General features: G+C 39.7%; 1 protein-coding gene across 5 annotated transcripts in view; it reads right to left on the minus strand.

Annotated features, from left to right (window-relative positions):
- TESK2 (testis associated actin remodelling kinase 2) overlaps positions 1 to 17,570 on the minus strand; it is a 108,502-nt gene that overhangs the window by 63,048 nt on the left and 27,884 nt on the right. For all 5 annotated transcript variants that reach the window (XM_005303018.5, XM_042845045.2, XM_065553719.1 and 2 more), the window contains 2 exons: positions 12,496 to 12,617; positions 1,278 to 1,326 (listed from right to left, as the gene is read on the minus strand). In XM_005303018.5, coding sequence (XP_005303075.1) covers positions 1,278 to 1,326; positions 12,496 to 12,617 — 171 coding nt within the window. The remainder of the gene's footprint in view (positions 1 to 1,277; positions 1,327 to 12,495; positions 12,618 to 17,570) is intronic.

The raw sequence follows: 17,570 nt of genomic DNA on the forward strand, positions 1-17,570 counted from the left end.
CCTCCAATCACCATACAGTGCGGGTTCAGTTGCCCAGCAACTGTCCAGTCTGACTGAGCTCAGAACTGAGTCAGGGTTTTGTTTCAGTTGTATATGTCACCCTATAACTATATCTGTACGTAACAGTGAAATATGGACAGATGGTTAAAGACAGGTAATGTTAAGAAGAGCACAAAAAGTATCAGTGATGAGAAGGGTAAGGATACGAGGGCCGCTGGTAGATCTAGAATAGGGTACGCAGTAAGAAAAGTTTGGGAACATTTGGTCTAACCTACCTCTGCTGGATGGATGGTGGCCACACCACAGAGCCCAGGAAGGGACAAAGAAAAGATTTCAAAAAGGAAGAAATTTGTGATTTGGATGCCCCTCCCACAAACACATGAAAAATAAAGCATAAATGCCAGGTGCCCCAGAGGGAATGAACAGAACAGGTCATCATCAAGTGATCCATCCCCTGTCGCCCATTCCCAGCTTCTGGCAAACAGAGGCTAGGGACACCATCCCTACTAATAGTAATTGATGGACTTATCCTCCATGAACTTATCTACAGTGAAACCCTGCTATAACACGATGATTGGGGTCCAAAAAATTCGATCGCGATAAAAGCGGGGTTGCGGTATAGCAGGGTTACAAAAATTTACCATTTCAAGCCGGTCAGTTTCAAGCCGGTCAATTTCTCTTGGGCAGAAAACGACTTTCGTTTGTGAACTGCCCATAACAGTAACTGAAAGGGTGCAGCTCCAGCAGCGGGGGCTCTCAGCCATGCAGCGAGAGAGGGAAACACTTGGGGAGAGCAGGGGAGACGTGCAAGGGGCAGAGGAAGAGCGAGGAGCAGCTGGGGAGGAGAATGGCTCTTCTCGCCAAAAGGAGAAGCGGGGGTACAGAGGGAAAGAGGCAGTGGGGAAGGCTTGGGGCAGCCAGAGCGTTATATCCGAATTCGCGTTATCGCAGGGCGCGTTATAGCGGGGTTTCACTGTAGTTATTTTTTGAACCCTGTTATATAGTCTTGGCCTTTTGGATACTTTGTTAATGGCCATTTTACATACCTAAATGTTGATTTTTCATCTAATTAAGGGCCTGTGTTTGGAAGTTGGGTGTTAGAAGTCTATTACTGAAATATAATTAAGAAGCCTGATTCTGTAACATTTACAGTAAGTGATCCTATCAAAGCCAGTGGGACTACTTGCATGAGTAACTGCTACTCAACAAAATGTAGAATCTGGCCCCAGGGGAGTACACACAACAAACGGTTCAGTACTGAACATAAACAGTCTTACCTCAGTCAGTGCATGCAGTTGTCCTTGATGTACGCAGACACCCATAAACCTACAAAACACAGAATAAAGGTTTTTTTAAAAATATATAAATAAAAACAACAGAAGTGAAGAGAGGAAGTGGTTCAATGTTCAAGCATTAGAAACAAGCAAGAATCAGTTCAGTGAAAACTGCACATCTCAGGTCAGAACATTTAAAATCCTAGCTTAACAGAAGGGTGAGGGGCTATGGTACAATATTTTGAATGCCTAGTTCAACAGAGCTCAAGAGACAAGACTCAAACTCAAATGGAAAATTACTCACTAAGGGGTAAATTGTCATTTTCTCCAAGCCTTGAGGAAAGGCCAACATATAGCTACGTCACCAGGGGAAAAGAACAGGGTCAGAGTTACAATTAATTACCTTGCTTCCCACTTGCTCAGGGAGGGACAGCCAAGCTGAGTAATTGGCTATAAGCCAATACAAATAGCAAATTACTTCCCCTTCTGCACTGGCTACATTGTGCTGGCTGTTATTGAAAGGCCTGGGGAGAAGAGAAGCACTTTATGCTCCCATATTCTCCTGCACGGTCACATAGGGCAAGTGAACATTTTACCCTGAATGACTATGTCATCATATGATTTCAAAACACCCAGACTGTAATCAACTACTTAGACTGTAAGCTCTTTGGGGCAGGGACCATCTCTCTGTGGTGTGTTGGTATAGCACCTACCACAATGGGGCCCGTGTCCATGACTGGAGTTCCTAGTATTGGTACTACAGAAGCACCTATTGTCCTTAGTTTTTAAGCACAATGAAGAGAATAGCATGCTAAACATTCAGCCTTAGGTTACAGGAGTGCAATCAGAATCCCATTTCCACACCTCTCCTCCCCACCAGGTTAAGCTCCTTGTGTTCACCACAAAAGGGCAATTTGTGTAGCAGATGTCACCCTGGATATGCCAAAATGTGAATGAAGACTAGTAAAGCAGAATGTAATAAATTCAAGGCCTCCCATTAGAAAGTTCATTAAAGCCTGACTTTTTACATACTGTATAGACTCCAGAAGTGCACAGTTGATCCCATATCACTGTAATATGAGGTGTTTCCTTCAACCATTTTCAGTTGTATCATTTACAATTTGATCACTTGGGGGACAAAAACAGGTTGACTATTAAGTTGTGTTAATGGCTGACTGAGGAACTCTTCCACACACTCTCAACCCCACCCCACCCAAAAAAAGGGTGTGAGCAGAAATGCATGATTTCAGTAAATGTGACCATTCTGGATGTGACAGAGGAACCTTGTGAAGGTCGATTTGTAGAAATAACGACCTTTTATACCCTAACACTTGTATTTAAAAACAAAATGATGCAAGGGACATGTAGTACTAGTTAAGCTAAGCTGCTTTTGAAGAAATGAATGATCCCCACTGTTCTCTTGTCTAACAGCTGACTGGTAAATTACAGGCAACCCAAGAAAAACAATATAGATAAGGGCCTTTGCATAAGCCGAGCTGTGAAAATCTGTTTTCTGTAAGCAGGAGAAAAAATGGAACTTGCACCATAAACTCTGGTTTTCCATCGCTCTTGCCCCATAGAATATCTTTCTTTACCATGGGGGAAAAGGTGAAAATGGAAATACTCTCTGGTTCCTAGAATGCCAAACTAGGGTGAGTTCAGAAAGAGAGACTTTTGGATATCCAGTCTATACAGCTGCTGCCTCTTCTCTCCTACAGGCAATTCCTCACAAGGAAATCTGTACATAGGTCATTCAGCTTTACAAACCTTGAAAAGGTCAGAAATACATCCCCTTCGAGAAGTAACTGACATCATGCAGCAAACTCTAAAATACATTTGATTAAACTAAGGCTACGGAGCTACACCACACAGAACGACAGCTTCATCCACAAAACAACCACGTCCGATACGCAATTCTGGTCTTCCAGGACCTTTAGATCCCGGACTGCAGCGGATACTCCTGCACAAGTTCTGAGCGCTTGAAAATGTATTTTGTCCTTTGTGAAACAAAGAAGACTGAGGATATATTGCTGTTAATAAAGTTTATTATTGCAACATTTTTGCTCAGTTAAAAAGGTTGCACCTTGTGGCAAATACATAGACTAACATTTCCATCAACCCCAGATATCTAAAACAAGTTCTAAAGAATCTATACCTCCTTTTCTTTCAAGACAAGAATCAAACGGTTTGTCGTAGGAACATAAGTCTCATGGCTTATGCAATATATCTGACAAAAGAAGCTGGACTCAGATTATCCATTTTAACTACTTGTATAATGTGGAAGTTAATACAGTACATCTAGGCAGTAGGAACTCTATAGTAAAATTTGTAAAACAGCTTCCAACAGAAGCTCACACACTAACTCACTCAGACCCAAAAATCCAGATAACTCTACTTTGCTCCTAAAAAAATTACATTTTTTTTTTCTAAATGTGGAACTTCCATCTAAGAATCTTCAAACATTTCACATAAAAGAATGAATTAACCCCACACATCCATGACAGATGAAGGTCTTTTGGAAAAGAATGGGGTTTTAAAATGTATTTAAATCAAGTCTGATGTTAATCCAACGAGATGTCTGTGAAACAAGGTTGTTCTTTGTCGAAGGGAATGGTGACCACAGAAGAAAAATAATTGGCCAAAAAGCAGGTAGAATTCAGAAGTTTCAATGGTGTTAGCCTGTTCCGGTGGAATTTGTAAATTTTGTCAGCTAAACTGCTTGGGTCACAGGAGATCTCAATATCAAACCAGCAAATTATTTGATTCCAATTTTCTTATTTAATATATCTTTCCACATCCATTATAGTAAAAAATATAGTCTATATCAGAAGAAAAGTAACCTACAGCAGGTTTTCACAAAGGTCTTTTTGTTTTTTTAAATACTAAAACCATTAGTAAAATTGAAACAGCCATTTAGGCCTTGGCTACACTGGCGCTGTACAGCGCTACACTTGCTGCGCTCAGGGGTGTGAAAACACTCCCCCTCCACCCCCCCGAGCGCAGCGAGTGCAGCGCTGTAAAGCGCCAGTGTGATCAGAGCCTGCAGCGCTGCACGCTCGCTCGCAGCGCTGCAAGCTATTCCCCTCGGAGAGGTGGAGTACATACAGCGCTGCGAGAGAGCTCTCACAGCGCTGGTGGCACAACTACACTCGCGCTTCACAGCCGTGGCAGCGCTGGGAAGTCCTGTGTGTAGCCAAGGCCTGAGTGGGTATTCACACACCCACATCTAGGCTGAAGAGGAATAGAAAGCAATAAAGGCAAAGTACTAAGATACTGATGTGACAGCTTGTGGTTTTATTAAAAAGAAGAAAAGTTTGAGACCAAAGAATTGCTAATTTTATCTGTTCATTCAGGAGGTATAAAAGCTAAGATAAGATAAGGCCAGTAAGATTTGACAGTGTCTCTATCAGAGAGAAACAAACAGAAAAAGATGCCCTGTTCTGCAGCCTACTACTATGAGCACTCAGATACTGCAGGAATAGGCAGCAGTTCAAAACCTAGAAACAAGAACAAAATTAACAACAATGAGAAATACTGGTTTTCTGTCTGGGAAATAAAGAATCCACCCCTTAAATAGAACTGAAACACAGCTCAGTAGCTATGAGCTCATACAAACAGGCTAGATCACAAATACATTTCTAAAACCCCACACTATTAGAAACTGCCCTGCAAGCAAAAAGAAACCAAGACAGTGTTGTTAATATATTTACAAGCAACATAAATTGTATCATTTAATCATTACGAAAGAATCTAAGTTTTTTTAAAAATCTGGAAAACAGATTTAAAGGACAAACAAAACAAACAAACAAACAACATAGCTCCATCAATCCAAATGCCTGGATAACTTGCTCCTGTGTGTGCTGTATCAGGCAACAGTGAGCCTCCAAGCTAACCCAAATACTGCTGAAAAATAATTGTGCTGAAGATAACGTAGGCAGCTGCAATTTAGAAGATACAACTACTTAGTTAGATTTAGAAATTCTTTGCCCCGAGTGAGATTCCATTTCTCTGGATGAGAAGTAGACCTGCTTGCTGAGCCATTAAGGATTATTCCTCTTGGTGAGATGCATGGTCTTCAGTGCCGAGAAAGCGAGGGCTTATATAAATATGCTTGTACCATGGCACTGAATATTTTTGGAGGGCAGGGTCTGTACGTGACCCTACGCACTCTGTATTCAAACCCTACACACATTACTTCAACGATATTTGTACAAACCTCGTGAGGTATCGTCTGAAAACTAAACATCACATTGGTCATTAATATCATTGTGGAATATAACAATGCCATATGTGAAGTTATTTTTGTCCTCTGATACGATGTTTTAAAGTCTTTATTTGAGCAAAGTAGAAACAGGCCTGCCCAGGTCTTGAATACAAATGAAGCAGGGTGACCAGGAACAATGGAATTGCAATTTATACATGCAGTAAACAGAACCAAAGGTCACAAGGTGGCTGGGGAGTCAGCATGTCTGGATCACAAAGAATTGGGTATTTATTTGTCTAGCCAACCTGGTCACCATCAGAGACAATGGAGGTACATTTACATAAAAAGGTAAAGAAGGCCATCAAGCTAACCAGGGGAAGAAATAATTATCAATGGTAGATGCAGACTGCACCCATGAGGAAGCCTTTCTGTTTCTGGAAGCAGGGTCAATGAATTTTGAGAGAGATGCTTTTCAAAGGTTTACAGGACTATAAAGAGAGGGGCGGTGTTATCTTTTATCTAAGTTGACAAGATGACAACACTTCCTACTTCTGTGGAAGATTCTGACTCAGAGACAGTCAACCATGCTGAACCAAGAGTAATTGGTGAGAGAAACAAACAATCTTAAACAAAGACTGCCTTGCTAGATTGAAAATACACATCTAAAAGTCTAAAATTTACTTTTATTTGCTTGTGACCATTTCTAGCTTTATTTCTTTTACTTGGTATCACTAAGCCTACATCCCATTAACAAATGTGTTTATTTTAATCTAAACCAACCCAGTGCTGTGTTTAAATTGAAGTAATTGTTAACTCCAATTATCGTGGCAAGCTGCTAGGTGCTGTCTCTTTAAAGCAGCAAACTAACTTCATTATTTCTCTGAGTGGTCCAGGAGAGGACTGGACACTTCAAGGCAGGCAGTTTTGAGGGAAGTTCAGGACTGAGGCTATGTTGGGGTCACTTGGCTAGTAGTAACCAAGACTGGCGGAGAATAGCGTAACAAGCAGGCTGCTGGAGTCAGAATGACTGAACCAGGGCTGCTTACAACACAGACACTCAGTGCATGTTTGTATGCTGGCTGGGAGTATCCAGACAAGGGAGCTACAGCAGCAGAGCATTTTAAGGCACCCCAGGTAACAGGGCAGGAGATGACAAACCTTTAACTGGTCTGGATTGCACCCCAAAATGTGACAACAGACACAGGGAAGGACTTCACTAAATCAGAATTAAAAACCTTCCATAGTTAATTCTACTAGATGTAATGCTAAATAAAAATGCATTTTAACAACTTTTTACTGTTGACACTGTAATCCATATCACATTTTAGTCCAAAGGTAAGTCATCTCACCGAGCCCCTTTTCAACTTCATAAATTTGTATTTATATATGTTATACCAGTATGTGCAAACCATTTTTAAAAGAATTATTTTGATGATCCAGGTTATAGAGGAAAATGAATCTGTTAAATCATTTTCTGACTCCCATCTGTTAATTACAAATCATGGTTCAGCATAAACATATTGCGGGTGCTAAAATAAACAATGCCAGCAGTCAGCCTATTGTAACACACTCAAATCACAAGTTATTCCACTGATGGGTGGGCTTGATGGGGATCAACTGCAGCAAAAGGAACTAGATTGGCATTATATTTCAAGGATGCCGAATTTGTATGTGTAGATGAAAGGAATTCTCCTTCAAGACGGCTCAAACTACACACATACACAGACTTATTTTAGTTTTATTACATTTGCAGACGGTGGGGTTTAATCAATGAGTCAATCTGCCTGCATGTTCGCTGCCAAACACAGCAATATTTTAAAGTGCTCCCATGAGGACATTTAAGACATGAGCTAAGACTTTCTGTGTCTAGAACATTTTTATATATAAAGGGCCCTAAAGTACTTATTAAATAAAGAAGCATTTTTCATGCAAACAGTAGTGATATTAAAGACTGAAATTCAATCACATACTGAAAGTGCACTAATCTAAAAGACAGCACAGGAGAGGAAGGACTTGGGTTAACAGACTCCTCCATTAGTGAGCACTGTAGAACACAGAGCGGGACAAAAGAGCTTTGATCTCACAAGGATCAGAGTCCTGTAGACTGCCTTGGGTTGGAACTCCTGGAGATGATTGCATGTCAATATCAGCAACCAAGATTCCTCTCCTACATTTCTCTTTAAGGCTTACATTGTTCAATAGATGGTTTCAAGTTAAGTTATGGCCCAGAAAATGATTATGCAAAAATGGCACCTTCTTACTCAACAGATCTATTCCCAGTGTGTGTTCAGAGTCATGCCTGCTGACTTAATGGCAGAACTAAGTTTATACTGCTTTTTATTTCTGTTAGCTCCACCGTGCCAATATAGCTACAAGAGAAGGTACCAAAATATATTCAAAAATATCCCTTAGAGAGATGGACAAAGTGGCTCCATTTTTGTTTTATTTTTGTGTGTGCACGCAGAGATAATCCCTAGGGTAGCACTGGCAATTTTTCATTTTCCTCAAAGATACATTTGTGTTGGAGATCCCAAGATTCTATTTTTATAGATTCTCACGTTCAACATGTACATGAGGTTGCCAGGGGTGGCAGCAAGGCAGCTTGGGATGCATTATCTCCAACAGGTGGAGACCCAAATTTAACTTTCCACTTCATCTGACCCAGCTGTGGTAGCTTGCTGGCTGAGGGCAGAGTTAGGGCAGTGGAATCTTTTAATATTGGTGATGATATGAAAAACACAAAGAACACAGCTAGACTACTTATTCCACTCCCAGAGCCAGGGGCAACATATGATTCTAAAGTCTTGGATATGGATAGAGATTAATACATATTCACTAAGCCCTGGGAAACAAACTAGAGCATCTTGACATTCTTGTGCCTAAATACTACTTTGAAATAAGAAAGAGACAAATCCACAGGCATAGCAAAGGATGATGACGGGCTTCACCTTAGCTGCACGCAAACTAGACGCTTGGCAATAAAAGAAAAAAAAATAAATACTCCCCATAAAACCATGAGTTGAAGAAATCCATCAAGTGCTGAGATGCACTTGGCTCTACAAAACTGTAAGTGGCTGTGGGTTAGGAGAAAGAAACTAGCCAGGAATTTCCAGCAATAAGGATGGGACAATACAGCCAGCAGACAAGCAAAAGCAGAATTTCAAACAAATGAAAATTAATTAATATTAGTGATGACAGTGATTTTATCAGTAAAAAAACAAGTAACTTTATATTAGAATATTTAAGCTAAGTGTGGGTTAACAGGAATGCTTGTGAAAAGAAGCCACCTAATTTAGTGTCAGACAAAGGGTAGAACAATAAACATCAATGAGATAAAGAGGTTCCTGGCTACTAACTACACCAGGAAGACATGTTAATGTAGAGAGGAAAGAGATATAATTTTGCAAACCACTTCCTAGGAGAAAGATCCTCCCAACCACACAAAAAACCCCAAACAGCATGGCTCTCAAAAGGTTTCAGTCTGCAGAACACAAGGAAGAGAGCCAACTGGTGACGTAGAGATCATAGTTTGACAGCCACTGCCATAAAACAATTGATTTTTACAGCATGTCAGAGCTTATAAGAGATGGGGTGACTTATATTTGCCTATTATGTAAGACCAAAGTTCACCTCAGAGTCAAGTGAAGAAGATGCATTAGTTAAAGATTGACCACAGAACAATTAGGTTTGATATCATGAGAGAGAACACCTTCCCTAGCAATAACAAAGGAAGAGAATTTTAGGGGGCAGATTTAAAAAAAGGTAATGAAGAAAAGAGTGTTAAAAGCAAGCTGAAGCACAGAATAGTCTTTAAATCCCTGGAACTGAAAAGTTATTCAAAGGACGTAAAATTTACTAGGAAATAATGGTTCTCTTTAAATCCAAATACAAGAATCCCAGAAAATCATCCCAGAAAACCCTTCAACATAACCATATTATTGTAGAACATTCTCCTAATGACAGGATCTACATCGAATAGTGCTCCAGGCTACTGTTAAATGAGACTTACATGTGTGTTTTTTCCCTCACCACTACATATTGCTAAAGCAAATGCATGTCAGGTATGAATACATACATGAACCAAAAAAATTTGTACTAAACAGGATTAACAGTCTGTCGGCTCATTTCTTACAACAATGAATTGGAGGCACAGATGGTGTATAGACCTCTGTACAAAAATATATAAATGAAAAGGAGTAAAGTAAAATACATATGTTGAACAGAGTAGCACTTCATGTTATTAGTTGGGGGACAGAGAGGGACAACTTCTTAAAAGGTGGAAATCCTGCCACAATCGTCCTAAGGAGATTGGAAAATACACTGTGCCAGGTAGGGCTCAAGTCTGAAATAAAATTGAAGAGGACAAACTCAAAGTATCAATTACCTAAAATAGAAAGAAAAAACAACTGGCTTGGAGTAAGTGTGAGAGAGATGAAGAACTGGCAAAGTGAAATACAATTTTTATATTGGTATTTACTGTAGACAATGAAGAAATTCCTATTTCAAGGGCACTTTCCAATAGGGAAGATAAAATCAGCAATTTTAATAGACAGTGGATTTTTCCTAAGGAGGAAGCCTCAACTCAAGCAATTTGAAAAACTTAAGTGAATTCTACTCTGAAAAAGTGAACACACACAAGAAAACAGGTGAGCTGAATAAGAAAGGGTCATTTTTACATAATCAGAGTTGTTTGTCCTTCCGTAAGGTGAGTGGGAGGGAATAAAGATCTATTACTGTCAGCCCTGCAGAACCACTGGGAGAGCAAACTGGATTATCTTCTGGTTCGCATATAATCAACAGAATTATAGTTTCATTTCAGAGCCATCTGTGCAACACCATTGTCTTTAAATTATTCATAAATTCATAGAGTTTAAGGCCAGAAGGCAACATCAGATCATCTAGGCAGACGTCCTATGTCACAGGCCATTTCACCCAGTTACCCCTGTATTAGACCCAATAACTTGTGCTCTCACTGACACCTGTGCAACCCCACCAAAAGCAACAGGGCTACTCAGATGTAACTGAACGCAGCATTTGGCCAACAGATTCTCTATTACTGGTGATGACAAAGCACAGGCCAGAAAAGAAACAGGTCGACTTTCAGAGCAAGTTTGTAGGACTGGTAATTAGAACATTTATCTTTTTTGCAAACTTGATATGGAAAGCACTGAGATACACTGATTGTAAAACAAAGTCACTTGCAAATTGTATTCCAGTGCAACGATCAGCTGCCCAGGAGGACCACACACCTGAGTATTCAGAATGAAATGAAGTGAGGAATATTCTTTATAAAAAGTTATTGTTCCTGAAGAACTGAAAGTTGCCCACCTGATGCCCCTAAAAAATATAAATAAAAGAGAACACCAACAGAAATGCTGGGAATTAGACCAGTGAGCCCTACCTTGGTAAACAGAAAATGGACTGAGAGTTTCATTAAGGGTAGATTAGTATAACACTGATCAGGTCAAACCAGCATGGTTACTGTAAGAAAAAATTGTGCCTCTCCAAACTGTTATTTGGAAAAAAAATAATAAAATAGATTGAACTGGTGGGGTACTTCATGGGGATTTTCAAACACTTCTGGTAAGTGTTCCTCATAAGTGACTATTAAGGGAAACAAATGAGGTAAAGGGGTAAAGTATATTGCCTTGCATTAATAATTGGTTAAGAGTCGTTCCAAAGAAAAGAAAAGTTAACAGTGAGTATATTCCAGGGGTTGATACTGGGACCTGAGTTATTTAAGAATATGGAGGAGGAAGAGGAAACTGTCATTTCAATGTAATAAGTATTACAGATTTAAACATTCTGGGGATATTTTGCAGAGTAATGTATCAGGGGGTAGCCGTGTTAGTCTGTATCTACAAAAACAACAAGGAGTCTGGTGGCACCTTAAAGACTAACAGATTTATTTGGGCATGAGCTTTCGTGAGTAAAAGCCTCACTTCTTCGGATGCACTATGCACTATGCATCCGAAGAAGTGAGGTTTTTACTCACGAAAGCTCATGCCCAAATAAATCTGTTAGTCTTTAAGGTGCCACCAGACTCCTTGTTGTTTTTGCAGAGTAATGTTTCAATAAATTAACGTAAACGTAAGGTAATGCCCATTGGCAAAATGAGTCTGCACTTCTTACAAACACTGACGGGCTCTGAACTTGATGGACTCCCCAAGGAAAAACTTTAGTCGTCATCATAGCTCAGTCAGGATGTTATGATGATTAGCATCTGTACAGTGTACCCATGTTACTTGGGTACACAGTACAGATGATAATCATCATAACATTAGATTCTAACAACGTTATGGCCTCAGCTGAAGCAGTGCCTGTTGCTTGTCACCTAACCTTCAGGAAAGTATGGCTGAGACTGAAAAGGAACAAAGGGTGGCAACAATAATAGCTGCTTAGAAGTCTTTAGAAATGACATATGACAAACTATTGCAAAACGTGGATGATTTACCCTTGAAAAGAGAAGTATTAATCAGAGCTGACTAATTTAACTCTAGTTTCTATTCTTCTATCCTTCTTATCCTGTCTCACAATACAAAAACAAGGGAACCCTCAAAATTAGAGGGCAGCAAGTTTAACACAAAGCGGAAGGAATACAACTTTGCACTAGGCATAGTTAACCTGTGAAATTCACCCCCATAGGTAGTTATCAATTAAAATACTGAAGCTTGATTATTATGTGACCCTTTCACAATAGTTTTAACTATGCACATTAAGACAGAAAGTAGAAATCCAATCTCTCCCTTCATATCAGTTGATTGCCTGTAGGGACAATTATGTTATGAAGACTTTCACGTGCGTCTGAGGAAACAGTTATTGCTTATTACTGGATGCAAAATGCCAAACTAGGTAACATGCGCTAGTGTGAAAAATCCTATTTTAAAATTAGAGGCTCTCTATCTTGTGGATCCATAAAGTTCTAGATATACACAAAACCCTTTAAAAAAAGGTTCTTAGGAACCTTCTCTCGCCCTCTTCTACCCAATGGAAAAACACCACCACCACCACCAGTACCTTAAGATGTTTGGATGTGACAGCCTGTTCATGAGCTGGATCTCTTTCAGCATATTTGCTCTGTTACTGCTCAGGATGTTCATCTTCAAAGCCATCACCTGGTCTGAAGTTTTGTGTCTCACCTACAGAATAAAAGCAAAACGAGCGGATGACATTTTAATGGCAGGAAATGTAAGGTCAATGAGCCATTAACAGAGTAGCATATGACAAGCAGCAGGACATATGCCCTTCGTGTCTGAAACAAGTTAACAACAACTGTGCCATCTCTAGCCTTTAACATGGCTTTCCATTACCAGAGTGCTTGAGTACCTCCCAAGTATTTAAAAACCACCATTTCTCCCTCTTCTGTCGCTACTCGTAGGAGAAAAAGCTTGGGAAATTTGCTCATATTTGTATGAGCAAGCGTAAAGAAACTGAAGAAAAAGTACACTGAAGAAATGGGTTTTTTTATTTAGTTCCAAATGTAGTTATTTCTATGGTCACTCAGTCTCTTGAGGGAGGGAGTTCCACACTTGAAATCCCCTGAAAGCTGTCTTCAATGCAGGATAGCCCCGCTCCCTCCTCCTTCTCAACCAGGGATGACAGTTTCATTGTTCCTGTGGAAGGCTGCTGTCATGAGAAATCACGGTGGCTGATACAGAGGTGATCTGGAAGGTAGCTAGAGCCAACCCTACAGAGGTCTTTGGATATCAGGACAGACAGAGAGGAACTCTTCATCTATATCGCAAAGCAGTTCCATTTTGTTACATAAGTTCTCTCCACACACACACACGATTTTGGCTCCATTCCCACTTCTAATTACTAGAAGTTTTGAAAAAGGTTGAGCTTTTACTTTTTTTGTGCAAGAAAACACACAAAAAATACCCTAAGCCAAACTGAAAAATGGGAGTAGAAAAGCATGATCAGCCATGTATTCCTGCCTGACCCCCCCCCAAAAAGGCTATTACCAAGCAATAAACAAATTCTCCTTTACATTATAAAATTCCACAACCATTCCTCTTACGCTGCTAATGGCACATTGTCAAGGTAAAAATCTTGAGTTGTAACAAGTGTTTACCTATGTCACTACACAACAGATATTAAGAGAAAATGTTAACAATCCAATTCATTTGTCATCATTTATGCTTTCTACCTCTCAGGTTGGGCAACAAAAATCAGTTTCACTTTCAGATACTTAATGTTGCAGCAAATATTTAGTTTTCAACAACTGCAGGGGAATGTTTGCCTGAGTATTGTTTGCATTGGAATTAAAATCAATTGTCAAAGTATTTCTATTGGTCTTAGACTTTATTATAACTGGGTTTTATAAAATTAATTTTGAGGCAAATTTAAGCTGACATAGCCCCTTCAGATACATTCTGCTCAATTCCACTACCTCTTTTGGAGGACTGTTCAGTTTATCCACCACTTTTATAAAATAAGATTTTAGGAAGTTATATTATTATATGTATTGATTCACTTTCCACAATTTAAACCTGAAGTTCTGCTGTGCCTAATAACCAAACAGGTCAGGAATGGTGTCCCGGGCCTGTGTTTGCCAGAAGCTGGGAATGGGCGACAGGGGATGGATCACTTGATGCTTACCTGTTCTGTTCATTCCCTCTGGGGCACCTGGCACTCGCCACTGTCGGAAGCCAGGAGACTGGGCTAGATGGACCCTTGGTCTGATCCAGTATGGCCACTCTTATGTTCACCAATTTTAGGTTTTATAATAAATCTTAGCTAGTTTAAATACTTTTATAAGGTCACCTACTCTCAAGATCAATAACCCCAGTTTTGTTACTTTCCTTACAGTTGGTCCCTCTGTGCCCTTAATTTTAATGCCCTAAAGAGTACTCTCTCTTGTTTAGCTATAATTTTTCTTTGAGTAATGTGAACAAAACTGGACACTGTACTCAAAAAGTAGTCTTTATAAACAGTTAGCACAAAACCCTGGGTCTTCAATAACACCATCCACTCCTCATAATGCATCCTATTCAGTTGTCTTTACAGTCACGACACACTTGAAAAGCAACTCTTTCCTCTACAGCATTAACTAGTTCAGTACCACTTAAACTACAACCTTGTTTGGACAGGATTTCTATCCAAGTGCATAACTTTAGACTTAGGCACGTTAAATTTCATAATCCATCCACCTCAAAGTCTGATCACCACATCTATCGAATATACCCTGTAAAACAGCTACATCCCTCTGAGTCTTTGTCTTCCCTTTTGGAATCCTCCAAGTTTAGTGATTTCATTTGTTGAAGCTTGAAGAGAGGGGTGTTTTGGTGTGGGTTTTTTCTTGTTTTTTTAAAAGGACAGTACTAATTAAAATACAGAGCCCTGTAGAATCCTTTCCTACAACCTTGCACAAAAGAATATACACTTGTATTGTCAACTCTCTGCTTTCGATCCACTAAATAATTCCTTACCTCTTTAAATATGGGTTAGGCAATTGCTTACTAACAGTTTATAAAATAATCCATTATGTGGAACTGTAAAAGTTTTCTGAAAAACAAACAAACGTTAAATCTATTGCTTCCACTCTACCTAAGTCAGTGGTGGGCAACCTGCGGCCCGTGGGTCGCACACTGCCCGTCAGGGTAATCTGCTGGCGGGCCGCGAGACAGTTTGTTTACATTGACCATCCGCAGCTTCCAGTGGCCGCGGTTTGCCCACCACTGCTCTAGTACCACAACAGACTGGTTATTAGGAACTAAACCAAAAGCCAAGTCCGACAACTTGAAGGTTACTTCATACAGCTGGTCCTGCAAAGCAGTGAGTTTACAATTACTGTGATATATTCTACACCTAAGGTCAAATAAGTTTTACCCAATATTTCTTTGGCGAACCAAATTAAATTTTACAACTAATGAAAAAGCAATACAATTTGTATTACTTTATAAATCCATTCATTATATGCTTTAAAAAAAACACTTCATTTTTGTGTTAGGGTTATGTTTGACTCCACAGTGCACTGTAAATTTAGAACCAGAACCCACAATACAGTAGGTATGGGGTTTTGGTTTGGTTTTTTACAATCCATTTATTGATACAGAACTGTGCATATTTCCCTTTCATTAGCTTGTTCTTGGTCAAATGAAGAAAGCCAAAAAGGGACTACAATCTTATTTTAAGAGAAAGCACACAGTTCAATCAGAGGACTACTGTTCCAGACTTTGGCATTAGATATAAGCAGGCACAGCCGGGGGGGAGGAGAAAGGGGGGGTTATTCGGCTGAATTAGGTATAAAATTTTCTACATAAAACTGCCCTGAAAGACCTATGAGCAAACTCAGATTCAGACTTAGAAGTGGCAATTGGGAGGGGTGTGGGAGTAGAAAAGAAACCCGGGAGTTAGTTTAATTTTTTATTATGCTATAAAAGTCATGACAAAGCCAAGGTAAGGAAAGCAACAAAGTGTGTTGAGACAGCATAGGGCTGAGAGTCAATTCCCAAATTCTAACATCAGCTCTGTTGCTAACTCGAGTAGCTCTGGGCAAGACACTTCACCTCTATACTTCAGTCTCCCCATCTATAAAACGAGGATGACTAAACTCACCTACCTGCCTGGGGTGTTGAGAACTTTAAATCTGTGGAGCACTCTGAAGATGTCCATGTACCACTCTCTATAAGGCACTCTATAAGGTGCCATAGGACTCTGTTGCTTTTTTCAGTTCCAGACTAACACGGCTACCCATGTACTACTCAGTATCATCTCACCACCCAAATTAAAGCATCTGCTAAATATTCCCTTGATTGTGCTGGTTTTATAATGTATAACCAAAATGCTTATAATATTATTACAGTATTTACATAAGCTACAGAAATTTTCTAAGATTAAGAAAAGTTAAAACAGCTCAGTTTGTGCACCAGTACTTTGATAAGAGAAAACACAAGCTATCCCTTCTCTAATAGGTCGCAGCACAAGATTTGGCCTCAAATGCACACCATCATCTCTCTCCATTGCATAAAAAAACTTGTTAGTCATGAGGTAGAGGTACCCCAAAAATAGTTTGTCGATCTTTAAATTCCCCAAGCAGATTCTGAAAAGAGGAAACATTTCAAAGCAAAACTTTTTTTGGTAGAAAGCATTTTCCCTGCATTCGTTTTTAATCATTGAAAACATTTGTGTGTTTTTTAAGAAGCTTCTCCTTCCTCTCTGAGCCTGCGGTGAAGTCATGATCCTATGTTTAGGATACCAGTCTGTTGCGACAGAAGTGACTTGTATCACAAATACAGATTAAGGATTTCACCAGAGCCTCAGATAAGAGAAGATTGGGTACCAGGGAATGGCAATTTCGTTATAAAAATCACGTAACTGATAGTAGAATTGATGCATCTAAATTTGCATCTTCCTGAAGGCCTTTCTATAGTGCCACAATGACATTTTAATTTTAAAAAGTTACAAATAAATAATTTCCTAATACACTGTTATGTTAAGTATTTTTATGATACAGCCTCCAAGAAGTAAGTTTTCTTGGCGGAGCACCACAATTTAGCCACACAACTCCCCATGTTATAAACATCTGGAGTTACAGTACGTCCCATGCAACATCTTGAGACAGTAACTTCCAGTGCACTGTACTGCACACTGGGAACGAAGGGGAAGAAGTGTATTATTACCACCACACTGACACGGACAGTCTATCTGAGCCCTGTAACATTCATCTTTCTGACACACGTGTGCCCACCGACACAATCAGCTGTCTTGAAATGATCAAACACACCAAGAACAGTTTCTATCAGAACCATCTGTCCTCTCACCAACCTTTACCATATCTTCAAACACCCACCCACCCCCAAGAGTCCCACAAATAGGAGGCCTACTCAAGCAATTCAGAAAAGAGAAAACTACTCATCTGCTGATGACAGAAAGCTGGACCTGACAGAAGATGGCAAGAGTTTTAAAGAGAAGCAATTTGGAATTCTCTCCTCGCCTCCCAACCTCTTCACATCCACTGTCAAGGTCAAAGTCTATCCTAAGCATTTGGGATGGAAAAGGAGAGCATTTCAATTTACTACAGTACATCCATAGTAGTTTCTTGGAACTTTTCCTTTCTATACTTGATATATTCATCAATGGCACAAACA

This window comes from Chrysemys picta, chromosome 8, assembly GCF_011386835.1.
Source record: "Chrysemys picta bellii isolate R12L10 chromosome 8, ASM1138683v2, whole genome shotgun sequence".
Taxonomy (NCBI): domain Eukaryota; kingdom Metazoa; phylum Chordata; order Testudines; family Emydidae; genus Chrysemys; species Chrysemys picta.